We start from the raw sequence: 22,728 nt of genomic DNA, 5'->3' as shown, positions 1-22,728 counted from the left end.
ATAGTGTGACAGAGAGAGTGGGAGTGGCTTTAAAGAGAGAGGGGTGTAGGTTTTAAAGGACAAGTGTAGCACAAGTTTTTGATGTAATGAACTGTCTTTTGTGTATTTAAAAGCATAATATTAAAAAAGGAACACATTCATATTAGAAAAGAACAATAAACTGAAATATAAATGACAAAAATAATCCTGTCTAAATCTGTTTTAGAAGGAAGTCAGTACAGACAGTATTGAGAAGCAACTCCATGAGGGATATATGGGGACAAATTCTGAAGAAGAAGGGATGAAAGAAAGCAAAAGAGAGATCAGCCTTTCTATCAATCTTTGAAGGCACTGAGAATATCAGCTAATGGGTAGAAAACTGGAGAAAGAAAGAAGGAGAAAACACAAAGTATAAGGTATGCTCTTATCTTGTAGTGTTTTAATATGATTTACATTTATAATAAATATCTCACATACAAAAACTGATGAAACTAGGACACTACCATTACTACTTTATAGAAACTCCTATAGCAATCTGATTATTTACTTTTTCAATAAAATGACCATTCCAGAAGAATAAAAATCACAACCTACCAAAATTCCTAGGATTTGAGAATGCAAACAACCAACAAATAAAGCTCTAGTTACTGAGTTACTTTTACTTTACAACTACAATATTGTTTTCCCAGAAACTTTCATATCATACTGTGACATTACACACTTTTAATCCAGACCACACACATACAAAAAAAGAAAATAACCATTTAATAAAACAAGTTAATTAATTAAAATTTCTCACCTGTTTAATAACAAAAATGACTCTTCAGATTTGTGATTCAGCTCCAAATGTTCAAGAGCAGTTTTGAACTGAATCAAAGAATCGGCTCATTCCAAAACGAGGCATCAATAATATTTACCTCAGTGAAATCTCTAAATGAATGACTGAGGTAAAAGTTTAACTGATAAGTTTCTTAAAAAACTGTAATGTTAATAATCTTTATATTAATCAATAATATAAAAAATTACTAAGTATTATTCTAATTGTAGCTCATTTTCAGTGAAACTGTTATCCTGTCAGATTAGCTTGTGACAGCTATTTAGTGTTATACTCAGCTGAATGCATCACACTGATGAACTGAGCTCAACTTCAAAAGCCTGTCACCATATTATAAAGGATTATTTCTACAGCTCGAGGAAGGAGTTTGAATAATTTCAGAGTGCACTATACACTGATCAGCCATAACATTATGACCACCTGCCTAATATTGCATTGGTCCCAAAACAGTCCTGACCCATCGAGGCATGGACTCCGCTAGATCCCTGAAGGTGTGCTGTGGTATCTGGCACCAAGATGTTAGCAGCAGATCCTTTATGTCCTGTGATTTGCAAGGTGGAGTCTCCATGGATCTGACTTTGTCCAGCACATCCCACAGATGCTGGACTGGATTGAGATCTGGGGAATTTGGAGGCCAAGTGAACAACTCAAACTTGTTGTTGGGCTCATTAAACCATTCCTGAACCATTTCTGCTTTGTGGCACAGCGCATTATCCTGCTGAAAGAGGCCACAGCCATCAGGGAATACCGTTTCCATAAAAGGGTGTACACGGTCTGCAACAATGCTTAGATAGGTGGTACATATCAAAGTAACATCCACATGGATGGCAGGACCCAAGGTTTCCCAGCAGAACATTGACCAAAACATGACACTGCCTTTGCCAGCTTGCCTTCTTCCCATAGTGCATCCTGGTGTCATGTGTTCCCCAGGTAAGTGACGCACATGCACCTGGCCATCTATGTGATGTAAAAGAAAACGTAATTCATCAGACCAGACCACCTTCTACCATTGCTCTGCGGTCCAGTTCTGATGCTCACATGCCCATTTTTGGCACTTTCAGCAGTGCACAGGGGTCAGCATGGGCACCCTGACTGGTCTGGCACTATGTGGCCCCATATACAACAAACTGTGATGCACTGTGTATTCTGACCCCTTTTTATCAGAACTAGCATTAACTTTTTTTTAGCAATTTAAGCAATTTGCTGGTTCACCACTGTTCCTTCTTTGACCTCTTTTGATATATACTGACCACTGCAGACCGGGAAAACCCCACAGGAGCTGCATTTTTGGAGATGCTCTGATCCAGTGGTCTAGCCATCACAATTTGGTCCTTGTCAAATCCTTACGCTTGTCCATTTTTCCTGCTTCTAACACATCAAATTTGAGGACAAAATGTTCACTTGCTGCCTAATATATCCCACCCACTAACAGGTGCCATGCTGAGGAGATACTCAGTCTTATTCACTTCACCTCTCACTGCTCAGAATGTTATGGCTTATCAGTGTATGTTAACTGGACTGTTAACCAGAAAATGGTTCAAGATATAAAATAATAAATGTCTTTTACACATAGTAGAGTGTCCACCAGCAACAGCACAGAAAGACACAACAGTTTGAGTAAATTTTATTATTTCTGAGGAAACAGTCTTTGCTAAAGCAAAAGTGGAATTTTTAGAGACGTTGTAAATTTTCATATCAAGTACAATAACGCCTCCAAATAGTGCATATAGTTACATGGTCTGTTTGAGAACATTTCTTCTGTCTGGAAACACATTCTGCATTCATTACTGTTCCAGTTTCTGCACACAAAATGAATAGTGTAGCTCAGGGAAAAATAAAATCAGTAATAACCTCAGTTATAATTTTACTAAACACTTTTACCAACTGGGTGAACTGATAAATCGGAGGGTGACTAAAAATAAATGAGAGAAAACTAAAAATACATCAAATTGTAAATATCAAAAATGAAAAAAAGAGAAAACTACACCAGATAACGTATGTAACCTAGTTCCCTGAGAATGGAACAAGACACTTGTCATGGCTGATGCTATGGGAACACTTCTTTGAGGAATTTGTGTCTGAAGCTCTCTGTGAAATCATGCCGATTTATCAGCTCTAGTAATAACTTGGTGTAGTTCCCTTTCAAGGTAACTTGACATTGCAGCATTGCTGATGCTATGGGAACGGCAATAGCAATGCCATCACACACTGGAAGATGTCTGTCCCCGAGGTTGTGAAAGGGCACAAACGAGCCAGGAGCAGAGCACTCTTAGCCCTGTAAGACCCAGGACCCAGGACTGGGGTCCAGGTCCAGGTTATAGAACTTGATAAGGGTGTGCGGAGAGGACCAAATTGCCGGAGCACAAATATCCTGGAGGGGAACACCCCTAGTGCTGGACAAAGTGATACACCTAGTGGAGTGAACCATAATAGTTGAAACAGCCTCATGTGTAGCAGACATAAAGAAATAGCTTCGGATGCTACTGTCATGAGCCGAGCAACATCTCTGCCTGGGCGGCAGAGGCATTGGCCTAGCCAGATGTCCTTTACAGCAGAAAGGATGGAATCCCCCCCAAGTGGGAGACAGATGTGCCCGAATTGTGGCTGAATCTCAAACTACATTTGAGCCACATTCCTTGACTGAGCCAGTTGTCTGGATTATTGAGCAGCTGAATTCCATGGGCTGCAGTAATTCCAGACCAGCCTCCATGCACTTTGTGAGAGTGAGCAATAAGACTAGGCCAAAAGAGAGAACCCAGGACCAGTATACTTTGCCCCCAAAAGCGAACCTCTGAGTCTCCGGTGCTCTGACAAGTTGCCTATGTGAAGATAAGCACCCTTCAGGATTATTGTCACAAACCAAACTTTGGACCTGATCTACCTCATGCATAAAGCATACAAATTCAAGCATGCAGGTCCAAAATTGGGTGTAGCCCCTGTCCTTCTTGGGAACCAAGAAATTCTGTCTGTAAAGCTGGAGACTTGATTTGGGAGGGGAGCCATATGCTCTATGGCTCCTTTCTCATATACAAGAGAAGATCCTCCTGGAGGAATAAAGTTTGGTCTGTGCCAACAACATTGGGCAGCACACCTTGGAAAAAGGAGGATGTGAGGAAAAGTGGATTCTGTAGCCTTTTCCCACAGTATTCAGAACCCACTGTGACCCACCAGGCAGAAGCTTCTATGATGCTAGGTGGTCTGAGACAGGTTTTAGTCTATTGCTATGCTCACCTCGCTTAGTGCCCTGAAACATTGAACTGGCAGGGGCTAACCCAGGCAGTGGCGAAACATAAGGAGCAGGAACATGGGTGGGCATAGCTGAACCCTGAAGCACCAGAGGTGGCAGGGTAGGCAGCAGAGGAGATGGCTATAAAGGGACATTTCTAGAAACCCTAGCCCTCAGGTGTTAGGATTCTTTTCTGGCCTGCCTGGCAGAGATGAACTCCTGGTGGGCCTGGCCCCAGGCAATGCTCTAATCCAATCGTCCAGCCATCTCTTCCTTTGAATGTCCTCAATGGCATTTGATGGGCAGTGTTCACCACTCTCTGTAGTGCTTTCCATTCCATAATAGAGCAATTCCTGTACCAGACTAAGATACAGCTGGTTAGGATGCTCTCAAGTGCACAGTGGTAGAAGTTTTCTAAGATAGCTGAAGAAGATTGGTTATTGGTTATTCTTCAGTAATCTCAGGAAGAATTGGTGCTGGAAGTGTTGCTGAACCTAGACCTCAGAAATGTGGATCTGCATGAACCTGAAGCTGGTAACATGATCAACTGTCATCTCATTAATGTGAATAAGGATATGCGTGTAACCACTCTTCTTCCTAAAGTCCACAATGAGCTCCTTGATCTTGCTCCTTGGTTATTCTTAGAGCACCATGCAGCCAGGTTCTTCATATCCTTCCTACAGTCTCTCATCATTGTTACTGATAAGATCAATCACAGTGGTGTTATCTGCAAACTTGTTAATGGTGTTAGAACCATGCACAGACCTGCTGTCATGGGTGAAGGGAGAGTACAGGAAGCGGCTCAGTACACAGCCTTGGCGTACAATGTTGTTCAGTGTGATTGTCCAGGATGTAATATAATTTAGTTTAACACATCAGAAAGTCCAGTTTCCAATTACACAGAAAGGTGTTGATGCCGAGGTCACGAAGTTTAGTGATCAGCTTGGAAGGGATGACTGTATTCAATGCTAAACTGAAATAAAAAAACATTCTTATATACGTGTTCTTGTTGTCCAGGTGTATAAGTATGGTGTGCAGTGCTAAGGACACAATGTCTTCAGTGCTCCTGTTCCTACAGTAGGCAGATTGATGAGGGTCCAGTGTGGTTGTAAGGCTGGTTTTTAGGTGAGCCAGGACTAAACGCTCAAAGCACCTCATGATTATGAGTGTAAGTGCTACAGGGCGGTAGTTATTCAGGCACTCTGGCTTGGAGTGCTTAGACACCGGCACGATGAAGGTGGTTCTGAAGCAAGTTGGTACAGCTGCTTGTGATAGTGACAGATTGAATATGTCAGTCAAAACCAGCACAGGCCCTGAGTACACATCTGGGTATGCCATCAGGGCCAGCAGCTTTTCATATGTTGATCCAGCTCAGAGCGGCACAGACCTCAGTGGTGGCAAGTGTGAGGGGCTGGTAGTTTGGCCCGGTTGTCTCGTTCAAATCAAGCACGAGTCATTTAGATCATTGAGGAAGCAGACATAAGTGGATAGGGGGCTCAGAGTAGGGGCTTGTAGTTACTGATGGTCTGGATGCTCTGCCTCATGCGCCAGGGTTCGGAGTTGGAGAAATGATCCTCAAACCTCAGCATGTTGATTTGTATTGCCTTCTTGATACCCCTTCTCAAGTCAGCCCTGGATGCACTATAGGCCTGAACATCTCCCGTTCTAAAGGCAGTGACTCGGGTCTTGAGTGGGAGACAGACCTTCTTATTCACCCTTGGCTTCTGATTAGGGTATGTATTGATCTGTTTCTGGGTGGTAGCACTGCTGATCGGATGATCAGGTTGTCCCAGGTGGGGGAGGCGTAGACTTTGTAAGATTCTGTTATGTTAGTATAGACATGATCCAAAATTTTGCTTCCCCTGCTGATAAAATTTTGGCAGTACTGTCCTGAAGTTGATTGAAATCACCCCCAACAATGAAAGCAGCCTCAGGATGCACTGTTTGTTGTTTGCTAATATCTGCATGCAGTTCTTCCATTGCAAGTTTAGCATTAGCATCCAGTGGGATATATGCAGCAGTTATTATTGTTGATGTGATCTCCCTCCATAGATAAAAAGGTCTAAACTTAACGATAAGGAATTCTAGGTTTGCAGAACTGTGTTTCTTAATGATAGCAGAGTTCATGCATCAGGCTTTGTTTACATAAATGCATAAACCTCCACTGCTGGTCTTACCAAAGCCTTCTGTTGTTCTGTCTGCCCATAGAGTGTAGTGTCTTGCTAGCTTGATAGCACTATCAGGATCACCACTGTTCAGCCATGTCTCTGTGAAGATTAAGATGTTGCAGTCTGTTAATCTTTTGTTGTTGGTGATACAAAGTTGAAGTTCATCCATCTTGTTCAACAAAGACAGCAAGAAAAATGCTGGGTAAGGAGAGCTGATGCAGTCTTAGAATTAGTGCAGACAATCTCCATGCAGCTGATGAAGGAGAGAGATTGCTGGCAAGCATTTCTTTAACACTAGGCATGGCCACATACATGTTCATCTAGACTCACAACTGCTGAATAGCAGTGGCCTAATAAGGATTAATCCAGAACCATGACACCTCAGTGTGGAGGTGTGGGAAAAAATGGGAGATGCCTGCATGGAGGTGGAAGGCGGTGTGAAGTTAGTCAGAGATTGTTAAGCTCATAGCAGACAACACTAACTTTTCATCATGCCAAACTAAGCTAAGCTTAGCAACAGCATGTGTGATCACCTCGAGGAGCTTTTCGAAACACCACAGAATGCAGTGGCAATTCGAATGCTGTTTGCTCCTTGTTGCCCTCATTGAGCTCCTCAGAGTCCAATGTAGATAGCATTATATCCTCATCTAGGTGGGGAGAAATCGCAAAGCGAGCTCCAGGAGCTGAAGCGGAGGCATTAGAGTCAGCTGAAAGGACGAAAGGGATTCACGAAAGCAGAAAATCAAAGCGGAGCACGTGCACCCGAGTGACAATCACACAGTGTCAATGACCAAAAACTCGATCTGAGCGAGTCACCAATGAGTCGCCAAATCCCGTGAAATATTTAGTATGCTAAATATCTGGACCTGTCAGCGACTCAATGTCGTGCAGTGTGAAAGGAGCTCTGACTGAAAAATACCTCGGCAATGACCTACAGCCAATGAGAGAGCAAGATACAGGGCAGTGGGCAGGTCGGGGAGAAGTTATAGACCGCAATATCAGCAGGAATGGCTTCGGTTGGAGCACAATATTATATTTTAATAGTTTATAGGATTTTATCAGACAAATACACAATCCTTGTTCTATGCACAGAACATTTGGCTCGCAAACTTCTTGCAGGGTTCCATTTCTAGTCTCATGCGAGAACTCTGATCTTGCGTTATTTCCTTATTATTTCTCGTGTACGTTTGGTTGTGAAAACCAGTTTGCGGACCAGACAGAGTTGTCGGCGATTCTTCTTATTGTTAAGTCATGCAGTGTGAAACCTCCTGTCACCGATCCATCGTGCAGTGTGAACACAGCTGAATGCTACCCTAGATAGTCGTGCACTGTGCACTGATAATCGTGCACTGTGAACTTGGCATTAGTTTCACAGGATAGAAAACAATTATTGCACAATTTTAAAAAAATGTATAAGTGATGTAGATGTTTAACAAATAATCATGCAAATATGATACACACACACTGTCAAACAGCATCTGATTTAGTAGTATATTGAAATAAGTAGGTTCTGTATGAAATTAGGAGATTGCTTTTTAAGTGTATTATTATTCTTTCACTGTCCATAGTATGTTAACTGGATATTTGACTAGAAAATGGTCTATAGATATAACAAACATCTTTTACCCAGTAGGATGAGTTTCCACCACCAGCAGCAGCACAGAAAGACAGCAGTTTGAGTAAATTTTATTATTTCTGAGGAAACAGTATTTGCCATTGCCAAAATTGAGATTGTAATGTTTCATATAAGCATAATAAATTCTCCTAATAGTGCATACAGTTAAATAGTCTGTCTGAGAACATTTCTTCTTTCTAGAAACATCCTAAATTCTGCATTCATTACTGTTCCAGTTTCTGCACACAAAATGTCCAGTGTAGCTCAGGGAGAAATTAAATCTCACACAGTTATAATTTTAATAAACACTTTTACCAACATTTCATTTTTGACCACATAACCTAACAGGTGAGTTATAACTCCCTATACAGAACCCAGCGTATAGAGGCTGAGTGAATGTGGTGTGGACTCTGTGGAGGAGCCTCATCGTGTCAGAGACGCTGTAGAAGGACAGAGTTCCTGCACTGTGATCCACATACAGTCCTATTCTGGAGGATGCTGGACCTCGGAGCTCAGTATGAATGTCATTGTGCCAGAAAGAGACAGAGGAAGAAGAACACCGCAGACTCCAGGACTGACTGTTGAATCCAAACCCACACTCATAACCCCGTCCTTTCCTGCTGATCTCTTTATATGAGACTGATATGTCGACATCACCACTCCTCTCCACCTCCCAGTAACAGCGTCCACACACACTCTCCTTACACAACACCTGAGTACATGAATCTAGTCTCTGCATGATAAGAGTATCGCTGTTTTGTCCAACTGAGTGTCACCACTCTGTTCATCTCAGACAGAATGAGTTTAGGATTTGCTGTCTTTAGATCCAGAGTCAGGTAACAGAAATCTAAAGTAATAAAATGTCCACAGGTTAGATGTTAATCACAGGATTTATAATAAGTGTGTGTGAGACACCTGTCTGTGTTTCTATCCTCCTAATGCTGCTCTATATACATGGAAAAGATTTATATACACAATATAGACATTTTAACACTCTGTGTGTGTGTGTGTCTGTGTGTTGTACACCTACAGTGAAGAAAGTCTCTCTGCTGTTTGGTTTTGGGCATAAAATCATCTGAATTGATGCAGTTGTGGAGACACAGAGACAAAAAGGGTACAGAAAAATGAAATGGAAACAGTTTAAAGTGTGAATGTGACAATTTTGATTTCTCACTTGTTTCAGACATGGCAACCATGTCACCATCTCAGTGGGCAACTTTTAATTCAAGGCTTTGACTATGATTTTCTCCAAAAAAAAAAAGATTTATACTTTGTTTGTCTGCTTAATTTATCTTAATATAATTCACAAGGCTAATGCTAATACTTGCATTTACAATATTAACTTTTTACCTTGTGGTTACTTGTTTACCTGGTGGATGGATTTTGTTGAATTCCTCCTCACAGATTTGCTCGACTCGTTCTTTCAGATCTGAGAGAGATTTCCTCACTCCATCAAATGAGAGATGTTGATTGACAGTGAAGCTGGGTGAGTCTTCACATCCAGGAGAGACACAGAGAGACGGGAAACTCTACAGAGAGGAAACACATCATAGAGAAGGGGAAAAGTGTAGGAGAGGAACGAATGAATCTCAGACTGAATCAGACCAAAGACACACTTGTGATCTCAGACAGGAACATTTCTTCTTGCTGTAATGAGCTTTTAGGAGGAAACTTTGTGAGGAACAGCGCCCTCTGTAGATCAGACAGTGAGTGTTACCTGGAGGAAGTGGATGTGATCGTGTGTGTGTGAAAGCTCCTCCAGCTCAGTGACTCTCCTCTTAAGATCAGCAATCTCCTGCTCCAGTTGATTCAGGAGTCGTTCAGCTCGACTCACTTCAGCTTTCTCCTGAGTTCTGATCAGCTCCATCACCTCAGAGCGCTTTTTCTCCATGGAGCTGATCAGCTCAGTAAAGATCCTCTCACTGTCATCTACTGCTGCCTGTGAACGCATCTAGAACACACACAGACACACACACATAGACACACACACATACACACACAAGAAGAGGAAAGCAGAAGCCCTTTATGAAGAGAAGCCCTTTCTGTCTAAATTAAGTGTGTGTGTGTGTGTGTGTGTGTGTGTTTTCAATCCTCACCTTAATAATGTAGCTCTGCACAGGCTTCAACTAACTTGTGCTTACTAACTTCCCTTCTCTTCTGGATACCATCAAAGCAGACTTAGAACGCTGGGCCTACTTATAATAATAATAATACATTTTATTTGAGGCACCTTTCATGAAACTCAAGGTCACCTTACATCAAGTAGAATCAAAGATAAAATACAAAGCAGTACACATACAAAATCTAAATAAAAACAGAAAGACGGTTAACAAAAATCTGAAAAGGCTTTCCTAAAAAGATAGGTTGTAAGATTAGATTTAAAAGAGGTGAAAGATTATTTCACAGATGGACGGTGGGAGGGAGTTCCAGAGGTGTGGTGCAGCCCAGCTGAAAGACCTGGAACCCATTGTGTGTAAGCGGACAGAGGGAATGGCGAGTGAGTAAGATGAAGAGGATTGAAGTGACCATGCAGGGGTGTAAACGTTTACCAGCTGTGAGAGGTATGAGGGGGCAAGGTTATGTAATACTTTGAAGGTGAGGAGGAGAATCTTGTAATCGATGCAGAATTTAACGGGGAGCCAGTGTAGTTGAAAGAGTACAGGAGAGATGTGCTTGATGGAGGGAGGTTTTGTGATGATGCAGGCAGCTGTGTTTTGGACCAACTGAAGTTTATGATGAAGTTGAGAGGGTAAGCCAAATAAGAGGGAATTACAGTAGTCTATTCGTGAGGTGACAAGAGCGTGTACAAGTGTGGCTGTAGTGCTGGGGGTGAGAAAGGGGTGAAGGCGATTAATATTGCGCAGATAAATGTATGCAGACCGGGTGAAGTTATTGATATGAGCTTCAAATGACAGAGTGCTGACAGAGGACGACGCCCAGACTCTTAACCTGGTGAGGTGGGGTTATGATAGAGTTGCTTATTGTTATTGAGGGACTGGTGGTTTTAGTTAGATTGGTCTTTGTACCAACTAAAAGGATTTCTGTTTTTCCTGAATTAAGTTGAAGGAAGTTGATTGATAGCCAGGCTTTGATTTCTTGTAGACAGTCTTGTAATGAGGAGGGAAGGAGACCATTTGGCTTGGAGGACAGGTAGAGCTGGGTGTGGTCTGCGTAGCAGTGAAAACTGATGCCATATTTCCTAAAGATATGCCCTAGTGGAAGAAGGTAAATAGTGAAGAGGATGGGGCCCATAACAGATCCTTGGGGACACCAGTGGTGACAGGAGATGAGAAAGATTTAAAAACATTTTTAGCTGGACAAATTGACTTTGTTCTGAGAGATAGGATGTGAACCAAACAAGAGTCTTAAATGCCAATTTGGTTTAATCTGTCTAGGAGAAGATCGAGTAGGATGAGTATAGATAAAAGACTGGAGTCGGCTGCTATTAATAAGTCATTTGTGACTTTTACTAGGGCTGTTTCTGAACTGTGCGGTGGGCGAAAACCTGACTGAAACTCTTCGAAAAGATTGTTTTTAGAGAGGTAAGTGTGGAGTTGACCGGCAACAATTTTTTCCAGACTTCTTGAGAGAAATGGCAGGTTAGAGATTGGACGGGTTTTTGGGGTCTGTGCCAGGTTTTTTAAGCCTAGGAGTTATTACAGCTGCTTTAAAAGGTAACAGAACAGTGCCTGAGGTAAGGAAAGAGTGCATGATATCTGTTATTAAATTAGATAGTACAGGTAGGCAAGCTTTTTGGTGAATCTGATCAATTTTAGCATTAAAATAGTTCATGAAATTGTCACGTGTCATTTGAATATGTGTGATTTAAAATAATATTGCGAGGTTTTAAAACATTATTAGCTAAAGTGAATAATGATTTAGTGTTGCCCTCATTTGACCTAATCAATGCAGAGTAATAGTCAGTTTTTGTTGTTGAGAGTGTGTCCTTATACAGTGACATATGGTCCAGATACATCTTGTGAACAGATAAACCAGTTTTGCCAAATAGCAAGTTGACATCCTTGGGTTTTGAGCAGTATCAGCTCTGAAGTGAACCAGGGTGTAGAGTGAGTGAAAAAGACAGTCCGAGTTGTTATAGGTGCAAGTGTATCAAGTACATATCGGAGTCCATTGTTATAGTAGGAAACCGGATCATCTGAACTGTCCAGGGTGTCGTTTGTAAAAAATTATAAATACGATTATAAAGTAAGGTTAAGTCCATGTTTTTAATGTTCCTGAATGAAATAGTCCAGCCTGTGGTTAATTTTTCAACCATTAAGTTAACACTAAATGACATTAGCTTATGGTCAGAAATGGGAAGGTCAAGTGCACTGAGATTAAAGGGGGTTAAACCAAAGCAGATATTATCTAGGATGTGGCCTTTACAATGGGTGGGAAAATCAACAAACTGTTGAATTCCAAAGCTGTCAAGACATGATATAAACTCCTTGGTGAGAGTGTTACTATGGTTATCCACATGTATATTAAAGTCTCCCAGTAAAATAACATTAGAAGATATGGAGCACAGTGAAGTTAAAAGCTCAGCTAAAAAAGTTTTACTGGTTTTGAGTGGGCGATAAACAGTGGCTAAAATAACAGGGCTGGGTCCATTTATCTGCAAGACCATGGACTCAAAGGTTTCAAAGAAGTCCGAGTTAACTGAAGAGACTTTCCACTTCTCATTGTAGAGAATAGCAAGCCCTTCTCCACACCCAGAGGGGCGTGGCTGGCAGGTGTAAACAAACCCAGGAGGAATTGACTGATTCAGCTGAGAGAAGTCATTTAGTTGTTGCCAAGTCTCCGTTAAACATAAAAAATCAAACTTGTTGTCTCTCAATAAGTCATAAATACACAAAAACAAAGTGGCCCTTTGTTTGTTAGCGAGCGAATGTTGAACAGGCCAAAAGAGAGATCACTCCTACCTGTTTTGGAGGTGATACTCGACCTGGCTAAGTTAGCCAGCACAGTCCGATCAATGGATTGTCTCGATTTCCTTATTGTATGGGATCCTGATGATCAGAAGGAACGTATTGGACCCAAATCATCATAGATGTAATTCCGTCTGGAAGACTGGTGGAGATGTCTCTGGCGAGGGTAAAAGATGATGTTCTGATGATGCTTGCCTCTGTCCTGGTTGGGGAGGATCGCCCTTATTAAAATGAACATCCTACTCAGGCTACTTTATCCTCTACAAATGATCCCTATTCTGCTATCTAACAAGGTTATCAAAGTGCTTGAAGGCTGGTTGAGTTCCTTTATTTGGAATAAAAGGAAACCCCGTTTAAAGATGGCAAAACTGCACATGATCGGTTCTGATGGGGGCTTAGATTTGCCAAACATTAGACTGTATCAATTGGCTGTTCATCTTCGGGTGATGGCAGATTGGTTTAGATCTGACCATGCCTCAATTTGGCTTGATATTGAATCCTTCCAGTCTAAATGCCCCCTATGGAATCTGTTGTTTATGAAAAATTCCCAGTCTGTAAGGGACTTCTGTACTAACCCTATTACTATAAATATGATCAGAGCATGGCGATCCATCCGTACTTTAGAGGGGTGTCTCACATCTCACATCTGCTCTTACCCCCATTCTAGGTAATCCAGACTTTCTGCCGGGCTTCAGAGATGATGGTTCTAAAGGATGGTATGTACAGGGGTTAACAAAGCTAGGAGATCTATTTGATTGGCAGACCTTGCTGTCTTTCAGATGATACAGGATCGGTATGGCCTACCAAAAGGTGAATTTTTCAGATATCTGCAACTTAGACATTTTACTGTTACTGATACAACATTAGTAACTTCAGTTGCTACCTCTGATGTAGAAAGAGCCTTATCTTCACCGCCACAAGAATCCAAGAAGCATAAAAGTACATTTTATAGATTGCTAATTCCTAACTGCTCTCTTACATCCCATGCTACTAAGCAAGCTTGGGAAAAAGACCTAGGCCTTACTATCAATGACACTGTTTGGCAGGAAGTCTGGAACTATGCAACAGTGATATCTGTCTGTAATCTAACAGAATCTACTCAGTTTATGATCCTACATCGCACATACAGTACATAACACCTGTTCTCAAAAATAAGATGGATCCCCATATATCCCCAATTTGTTGCAAATGTAAATCTGAGAATGGTACCCTTCTCCACTGTTTTTGGTCATGTGTCAAATTACAGAGTTATTGGTCTGGTATTGTGGATGATCTGTGTGTTATCTTTGATGTACCAGTTGAATTATATCCTATGTGCCTTCTTCTTGGCCTTCCAGACACTTGTATCTCCAATATCATGCATAGGAGGTTATTCAATTTACTGACCTTTGCAGCTAGGAAAAATGTCTTTTTGTTCTGGATGAAGGACATTGCTCCAACAAAAAAGTCTTGGCACAATATTAATATGGATCTCATTCCTAATGAATAAATTTTTTGCATGTCACATTTTTCTACGAATACCTTCTTCAAGATCTGGGACCCTTATTTAAAATCCATTGTTATCCTGCTCTGTATTACAAGGATTTGCTAACCTCCTAACCCAGTGTAAGAATACTATTTTTGTTTATTTGCTTAAATATTTGCTTATTTATATATATATTCTTCTCCTATGTTCATGTATGTGCTGTGCTATTACTATTATTGTTGTGTGTTTTTTTCTGCTTTTTGTTCAAGAAAAATGTAATAAATATATTGTTTAAAAAAAAACTAACTTGTGCTTCTTAATAGCAGGAGACTGTTAGTGAGGTTTAAGATGATCTTCACAATATAAGGCCTGAGAAACCAGACAGGACTTGACGGCTTTGTATTTTCTCCCTGTGCAGAAATCACACTCCACATCTCCAGGTCCATCGTAACAGTGAGCAGGAGAAGAAGCTTGGAGTTCAATCTTCCTCAGTTTCTCCACCACTTCAGCCAGCATGTTGTTCCTACGTAGAACAGGCCTTGGAGTGAAAGTCTCTCTACACTGGGGGCAGCTGTAGATGTCCTTCAGATTATTGTGATTCCAGAAGTCTATAATGCATATTTTACAGAAACTATGTCCACAATAGAGAGTCACTGGTTTCTTGAGGAGACACAGGCCACAGATGTGGGACCACATAGAACCACAAAAGTAAAAATCTACAAAGGTATATATCCATAAAAAATCTTTGTGACAAACAATGCAAATAATCCATGGCTCTATATATACTTGTAGCAATGAGAAGGGAAGATAGAGAACAGGTGTGTCAGTGCTTTCACAATGAGGATGTTGAGGCAGTATCAAAACTCTGGGCCGGAATGCGGAAGTACAGGAGCGACGTTGGTACGGAATGTGACAATGTTACTGTATAAAGCAGGTGTAGATAGAGCCTCAATAATGTTTCAAGCTCAGAGGCTCCCACCACCCTAAATCCACCATGCCTAGGCATGGGTCTGCTACCAAACATGGCTAAATATACTTCTAATCCCATTGTCTTGATGCTAATTGTGGATGTGGGGTTTAGTTGAGAGCTGGTTTGTGAATGAATAGTCTGGACAAGTGAAAGGTGAGGATTCAACACCTGCGTTTCATGTTTCAATGAGTGGTGGCAAGATTGAGACACAGAGGGTGGGGATTTTATGAGATTTTATGAGGTCCAGCCCAATGCTGTGTGATCTACTTCATAACTATCAAAGATGGGTAATTATGGGTTATGCAAGACACTCAAACAAATGAGGAAATTACACAGGCGTTGGTCCTGAGGAAACAGAGAGAAATTTGTTCAGGTGACTCACAATAATGCAATGGCAGGATTTTATGCAATTTCTATTGGACATGCACCTACAGTGATGTTTGTGGGTGGTGTGTGGCATATTGCAAGTATTTCATTAAATGAGCTCATCTTCAAAAGATTTGGTCTGGACCTTGTCAGGCCATTAGAACAAACTGCAAGAGGGTATCACTTCGTGTTAGTTTTAGTGCACTATACAAAATGATATCTTGAAGCAGTACCTCTACACAACATTTCAGCATAATCTTCTGTTATCTCCTGAGTCAGAATCCTAGAAGAGATCCTAACTGACTAGAGTGTGTACCTAATGTCACAAAGACTTCTTGAACTGTACAACTTAAAGGGCAAATAAATTAATTTGCAATAGTGTTTACAATATAAATCATAAGTTTGTTCACAGTGATGCTCAGAATTGGGATATGTGGCTTGTGTCCCAGTTATGTGCAGTTTCAGAGGTCCTGGAAGCCTCCACAAGGTTTTCAATTTGTACAGGTGGAAGCATAGTGGTGTCAAACACATCATTTTAAAAATTCTAAAAGAAAAAATAAAATTTATTATGTTCTGGACTTGAGTGTAAAAACTCCACACCTTGATTCACCTAACCCAGGATAATTTGCATCTGGACAAGAGCTAGAACGACAAGAGTGACAATCCTGATTTTGTGACAGGGTGAACCTGTCACAAAATCAGGATTGTTGCTCTTGTCGCTAGAGCTATATAAAATTTCACAGGGAGATAATTTGCTCGCATTATTGCCAACTTTGCCAAATGGCAAGGGCCATTCAAGCTCATATATTGTGTCAGGGACATCAACTATGTGGTAAGGCAAATGGTTAGAAGTGGCATATTTCTATCTCTTGTATCTAAACTATGCAGAGAGGTGGCCCCTGTGGCTTTGGTGACAGTTGTTCCAGAGGAGTCATTTTAAGATGCTGAGACAGGATTCAAGAGCAGGTAAAGCAGCTTTAGTTTGGAATGCTGCACCATCAGCATCAGGCCTGAGCAGAATTTGGGAGACTCAGGTGTGAGCAGGACTTCGGGGTCATGAGCTAAACTTGGGAGGCTGTGCAGTCAGCCTCAGACATGAGCCAAGTCCTCCCAAGTATAAAGCACAACATCCAAAGGCTTGCTTACTGCTGAGGTTAGCAGAGACCAGCAACCAGAGATAGAGGACAGAGTCCAGCAATTGCATAGTCAGCCCCTCTCACCCTCCTGCTGCATTCATTAGGGGAGGTGTTTTGTCATTTTCAGATGCTGAGACGGGATGCAAGTGCAAGTAAATCAGTTATAGTTTGGGAGGCCACACCATCAGCCACAGACCTGAGCAGGATTTTGGAGGCCCTGTTGTTGGCCTCAAGTGTGAGCTGGACTTAGGGCCCCCCCACCCTTGGCCTCAGCTTTGATCAAGATTTGGGGTGCATGAGCTGAATTTGAGAGGCTATGCTGTCAGCCTCATGTGTGAGCTGGATTTTGGAACCATTGCCTCATTAGTGATCATGACTTGGTAGGTTGCACTGTCAGTATCTGGCCTTGTGAGGCCAAACTGTCAGCCTTCCAGACATGAGCTAGATTGTTAGGCTACACTGTTGGTTTCAAGTTTGTGCTTTTCATGTCCTTCCAAGTCTTCCCAATTCCTTCAGCATTGTTCCCCAAGTCTTGCTGACTGCTGAGTCTGGGGTTTTAATGTCAAATCACTGTGGCAATTGGACAGTGTTTAGTGGCACTATAGTCATACTGCTGTTGAGCCCCTCTCTGCTGCATCCATTTGGGAGTTAAAGTATTCTGTCATTTTGTGACACTGAGACAAGACACAAGTGAAGGTAAAGCAGTTTTAGTTTTGGAGACCACACTGTCAGCCTCATGTTTCAGCAGCACTGTTGGCTTCAGGCATGTGTTGGATTTGGGGGACTGTTCTTGTGGCCTCAAAAGTGAGCAGTACTTGGGAGGCTGCATCTTCAGACTGACTGCTGAGACTAGGTGTCAATGGCAAACCATTAAGTGAATAGGACAAAGTCTAGTGGCTGATGCTAAGACAGGATCGACACGGTCATGTTCGATTAGTTCCTGCAAGCTCTGCCACCAGAGAAGTGCAAAGTCATCATTCTGAAGTGGAGATGCGAGGGAAAGGAAGCACTGTAAGAGCCGTCCTGGTAGGGCTAATCCCAGACCTTCCAGTCCCACAACTGCTTGGGTGAGACTGGCTTGGCATTCACCAGGACTGTAACCTAAAAAACAACAGGACACGGCACCGGAGAAGACTGTCTTTGATGAAAGTTCAGAGGGTCAGCATGGCTCAGAACAAAGGGGACATACTCAGAAGGTAAGATGCATGCTTGGCGGCTACCTTGGGGTAACACACTGGAAAAGGATCAGTTCAGGATCAGTTCCTCTGGCCAGACATGAATGCCAAAGTGGGAGCCTTCTGCCAGTGGTGCCTCCAATGCCATCATCTGGCCCCAAGGAAGCCATTGCCTGTGGCCCTTATTCCACTCCCCATCATTGGTGTCTTCTTCGAGAGGGTCAGGATGGATAATGCTCTTCTTCAGACACTGTGGTATCCCAAAGGACATCCTGATTGACCAAGGTACGCCATTGTTGTTCCAGGTGCAGCACAGAGCGGGGGCCTACCAAGGCAATAGAGATAGCCTATTCTAGAGGTACTTCCTGTGGGCCCAATGGCAGTATGCTATAGGAAGAGAGTACTGTGACGGAAGAGCCCACACCACTGCTTCCAGACAGCATATCAACACCCCTCACATCGCAACTCCCCCTGATTGCTGAAAGCACAATATGTAACATATATAAAGAAAACAATCACTCAAATTTTTTTATCTTGTGTCTGATTTTCTCATATTAAGCTTTTTTAGTTCCTATTGTTTGTTGATCACTTTGCCTGGATTTTGACTTTAAAAAAGCTCACTATACCTGTATACAGATGATGTTCTATCATTTAGCCAGTAATGATATAAACTCATTGAGAGGCAGATTGACTTATGATAAACTGCTTTATAAATCTTTTATAAAATTGTACTATAGTAGAATATTATGCACATATTTGGACATTTAAAGCCATACTTGTGGCTTTAAAACCACACTTTCACTTCATCAGAAAACATGCCAAACCAAGTGCCATTTATTTTAAATAAAAGATACCACAAGCAATCTTTTCAAGCAAAACATTTTCCAGAAAATAACAATAATCATGTCAATGTCCAAATATTAACGAACCTGACTATACCTCACATTTCTACTGCTTCCTTTGTAAACAGAACAATTTCTACCCATACAAGTAAATTGACAACAGGTGACAGGTGTCAAGTTGTAGAAACATCTCTAAGATGATCACATGATGCACTGTGAGTGTCATGCAAAGCATATGGATTCCTGCAAATGTGATAGTTATTTTTATATTTTAGTTTAGCATTACACACACTTTCTTTACATGCAGTCGCTTCACACAAAATTGCCATCGCAGCTCATGGAGAAATAAAATCTGACACTTATGAAGGTTTTTTTTACTAAACATTTTAGCAAACATTTCATTTTGGATCACATAACCTCACAGCTGAGTTATAAGTCCACATCCAGAACCCAGCGTATAGAGGCTGAGTGAATGTGGTGTGGACTCTGTGGAGGAGCCTCATCGTGTCAGAGACGCTGTAGAAGGACAGAGTTCCTGCACTGTGATCCACATACACTCCTATTCTGGAGGATGCTGGACCTCCTAGCTCAGCTTTAACGTTATTGTGCCAGAAAGAGACAGAGGAAGAAGTACAGCAAAGACTCCAGGACTGACTGTTACGTCCAAACAAACTCTCATCACCCTCTTTCCTGCTGATATCTTTATATGAGACTGATATTTCTAAGTCATTGTTCCACTCCACCTCCCAGTAACAGCGTCCACACACACTCTCCTTACACAACACCTGAATCCAGGAGTCAAATCTCTCTGGATGTTCAGAGTATTGCTGTTGTGTTCTACTGCGTGTCACCACTCTGTTCATCTCAGAGAGAATGAGTTGACGATTTGCTGTGTTTGGATCCAGAGTCAGATAACAGAAATCTAAAGTAATAAAATGTCCACAGTTAGATGTTAATTTCACATTTTCTCTCTGTCTTTTTAACTGTTTATTGAAAGTGTGTGCATGTGTATATTTATGTGTTTTACACCTACATGGCAAAAAATCATCTCTGCTTTTCAGAACTGAGGGTAAAATCACCCAAACAACTGAAGCTGTGGACACTGAAAAAATATAAACAGTTAAGTATGAATATAAAAAAATTCAAACATCAGAATCAGGAAACTTATTACCCTACTAGTGACAGTGAAAGTCAAGTGTTTGCAACAAATGACACACTCCATAGGTTTGATCTCCATTTACATACAAGGTTAATGTCACATTAGCTTTAGTGAACATCATGCATTATTGTAAAATTAGTCTTGTTATGCTTAGTCTTGTTTTATGAATGTTATGGCTCTCTTTAACAGTTGCATAGTAAATAGATACATCCAGCAGGACAATTTCTAACCTTGTGGACGGATTTTGTTGAATTCCTCCTCACAGATTTGCTCGACTCGTTCTTTCAGATCTGAGAGAGATTTCCTCACTCCATCAAATGAGAGATGTTGATTGACAGTGAAGCTGGGTGAGTCTTCACATCCAGGAGAGACACAGAGAGACGGGAAACTCTACAGAGAGGAAACATCATAGAGAAGGAGAAAAGTGTAGGAGAGGAACGAATGAATCTCAGACTGAATCAGACCAAAGACACACTTGTGATCTCAGACAGGAACATTTCTTCTTGCTGTAATGAGCTTTTAGGAGGAAACTTTGTGAGGAACAGCGCCCTCTGTAGATCAGACAGTGAGTGTTACCTGGAGGAAATGGATGTGATCGTGTGTGTGTGAAAGCTCCTCCAGCTCAGTGACTCTCCTCTTAAGATCAGCAATCTCCTGCTCCAGTTGATTCAGGAGTCGTTCAGCTCGACTCACTTCAGCTTTCTCCTGAGTTCTGATCAGCTCCTTCACCTCAGAGCGCTTTTTCTCCATGGAGCTGATCAGCTCAGTAAAGATCCTCTCACTGTCACCTACTGCTGCCTGTGAACGTATCTGTTAGAACACATACAACCAGGACCTGAATTTATTGACCAGATGATACCATTAATTTTATTTTGCAAGCGGGTCTCGAACCCTGGTCTCTGGCATGGGAGGCAGGCGCTCTAACAAGGAGGCTAAAGATTTTATCATACCCACCATCCTGTTCAATTTGAGGTCAATTTTCCTCTTGCAGCTACTTCCAGGGAGAACCTTAAACTGCTTAATAATATTTTTCAATTGTAATCACTAAAACATCAAGCTAACTGGAGCTGTTATTATAGCCTTTACCTTTATCACGGTTGTCTATAATTTTCTTTCTGAGCTCTTCAGACAACTCTCTCCTTTGCATTCTTTCATGTTCGGTGTGGTGCACACAATGCTACTAAACAGCAGAGTGACTACTTTTCCATTTAAATATGCTGAATTCATTGATACAGATGTGATACTAATTCATGAAAACAGTTGGTTTGTAATATCACTGTAATCTGATTATTTATAATCTTTTCTAGGAGTGTGTGCTTTTACTCCTCACCTTAATAATGTCCACAGTCTGTTTCAGCTCCTGCACCTTCTTCTGCTTCTCCTGGATCCTCTGCCGGGATTTCAACTGCTCCTCCGTTAGCTCATTCTGAGACCAAATAAAACACATTTCATTATTTCTGTATCAGGAGATCAGTGTGTTGCTGTTATCTACAGTTAAACAGTTGATGGAAAATTCCATCCTGCTTGTTGTTGTATGCTTGTTATTCCTCGGAGGAATTAGTGGTTGTGCACACTGTCGCACAGGGACATTAGTATTCACTGAGTTACAAGAGCGTTTACTGAGGAAAACCTTTACACTTTTTAAAAGATCGTAGGTGTATTTATACACTACTCTTTCAATCTTGTTGTTCTTTCAGCTGCTTCCTGTTCAAGGTCACCACAGTGAATGGTCCAAACCGCATATTTGTTTATGCTGGATTCCCTTCCTGATGCAAGCCTTCCATTTTTTCTAGGCTGGGGACTAATATCAATATCAAGCACAAAAATTCTGTCTCTGAGTAACATTTTAAATTCTTTTAAATAAAATGAAGAATTTTATTATTTTAAATTAAAGAAATATAGAACTAAAAATCAATTAACGTAAGTGTGCCAACTATAATAAGTGTACTGATTAGAGTTATGAAAAACAACAAACAAATTTATTTAACTTTTTTTTTTTTTTACCAAAAATTCACTTCCAATTTTTTCTATTAATATAATACAAATAAATGAAATGTTATTTTGTTTCATATAACTGATTAAAGCAACTTAAAAGCCACAATGTAAAAAAAAAAAGTGCTCTAAAAAATAGAGGTTTCCATTTCTCACCTGTTTTTTAGTTCTTCCTGCTTTAGCTGAAACAGTATCATGACCTTTGTGTTTATCCATCGTACACAAGTCACAGATGAGGCTTTGGTCAGTACGACAGTAGATCTCCATCAGTTTGTCATGTTCAGAGCAGATCTTCTCTTGGAGCTCTGCACAGGCTTCAACTAACTTGTGCTTCTTAAAGGCAGGAGACTGATAGTGAGGTTTAAGATGATCTTCACAATAGGAGGCCTGACAAACCAGACAGGACTTGATGGCTTTGTGTTTTCTCCCAGTGCAGGAATCACACTCCACATCTCCAGGTCCAGTGTAACAGTGAGCAGGAGAAGCAGCTTGGAGTTCAGTCTTCTTCAGTTTCTCCACCACTTCAGTCAGCATGTTGTTCCTGCGTAGATCAGGCCTTGGAGTGAAAGTCTCTCTACACTGGGGGCAGCTGAAGACGCCCTTCACATCCTCCTGATCCCAGCAGCCATTAATACACACCTTACAGAAACTGTGGCCACAGGGAGTAGTCACAGGGTCATTCAGAAGATCCAGACACACTGGACAGATGAACTGATCCTGATCTACTGAAATACTGGCCTCTGCCATTTTCTGCACGAGAGAGAGAGAGAGAGAGAGAGAGAGAGAGAGTCTAAAATTCTGAGTTTCGTTATCTATCAAATGAACTTCCTGGTTAAGTGTGTGTTATATTGTGACAGAGAGAGTGGGAGTGG

General features: G+C 41.3%; 1 protein-coding gene across 2 annotated transcripts; it reads right to left on the bottom strand.

Annotated features, from left to right (window-relative positions):
* Positions 1 to 8,580: 8,580 nt before the first annotated feature.
* Positions 8,581 to 22,657, bottom strand: LOC131367764 (E3 ubiquitin/ISG15 ligase TRIM25-like). 2 transcript variants are annotated; one of them, XM_058413248.1, is made up of 6 exons: positions 22,013 to 22,657; positions 21,195 to 21,290; positions 20,441 to 20,674; positions 20,095 to 20,254; positions 19,739 to 19,807; positions 18,699 to 19,627 (listed from the first exon to the last, which is right to left on the bottom strand). In XM_058413248.1, exons 1-6 carry the CDS (start codon positions 22,601 to 22,603, stop codon positions 19,104 to 19,106), a joined length of 1,674 nt encoding a protein of 557 aa, XP_058269231.1. In that variant the 5' UTR covers positions 22,604 to 22,657; the 3' UTR covers positions 18,699 to 19,103. The 2 variants fall into 2 exon arrangements, with proteins under 2 accessions (XP_058269232.1, XP_058269231.1); XM_058413249.1 differs by lacking the exons at positions 18,699 to 19,627; positions 19,739 to 19,807; positions 20,095 to 20,254; positions 20,441 to 20,674 and adding exons at positions 8,581 to 8,898; positions 9,193 to 9,352; positions 9,541 to 9,774 and having other exon boundaries at positions 22,013 to 22,647.
* Between the last annotated feature and the right edge of the window lie 71 nt (positions 22,658 to 22,728).

The sequence above is a fragment of the Hemibagrus wyckioides genome, linkage group LG17 (genome assembly GCF_019097595.1).
Source record: "Hemibagrus wyckioides isolate EC202008001 linkage group LG17, SWU_Hwy_1.0, whole genome shotgun sequence".
Classification (NCBI taxonomy): Eukaryota; Metazoa; Chordata; class Actinopteri; order Siluriformes; family Bagridae; genus Hemibagrus; species Hemibagrus wyckioides.
Note: the sequence above shows the minus strand (reverse complement) of the source record. Positions and strands in the feature narration are given on the sequence as shown.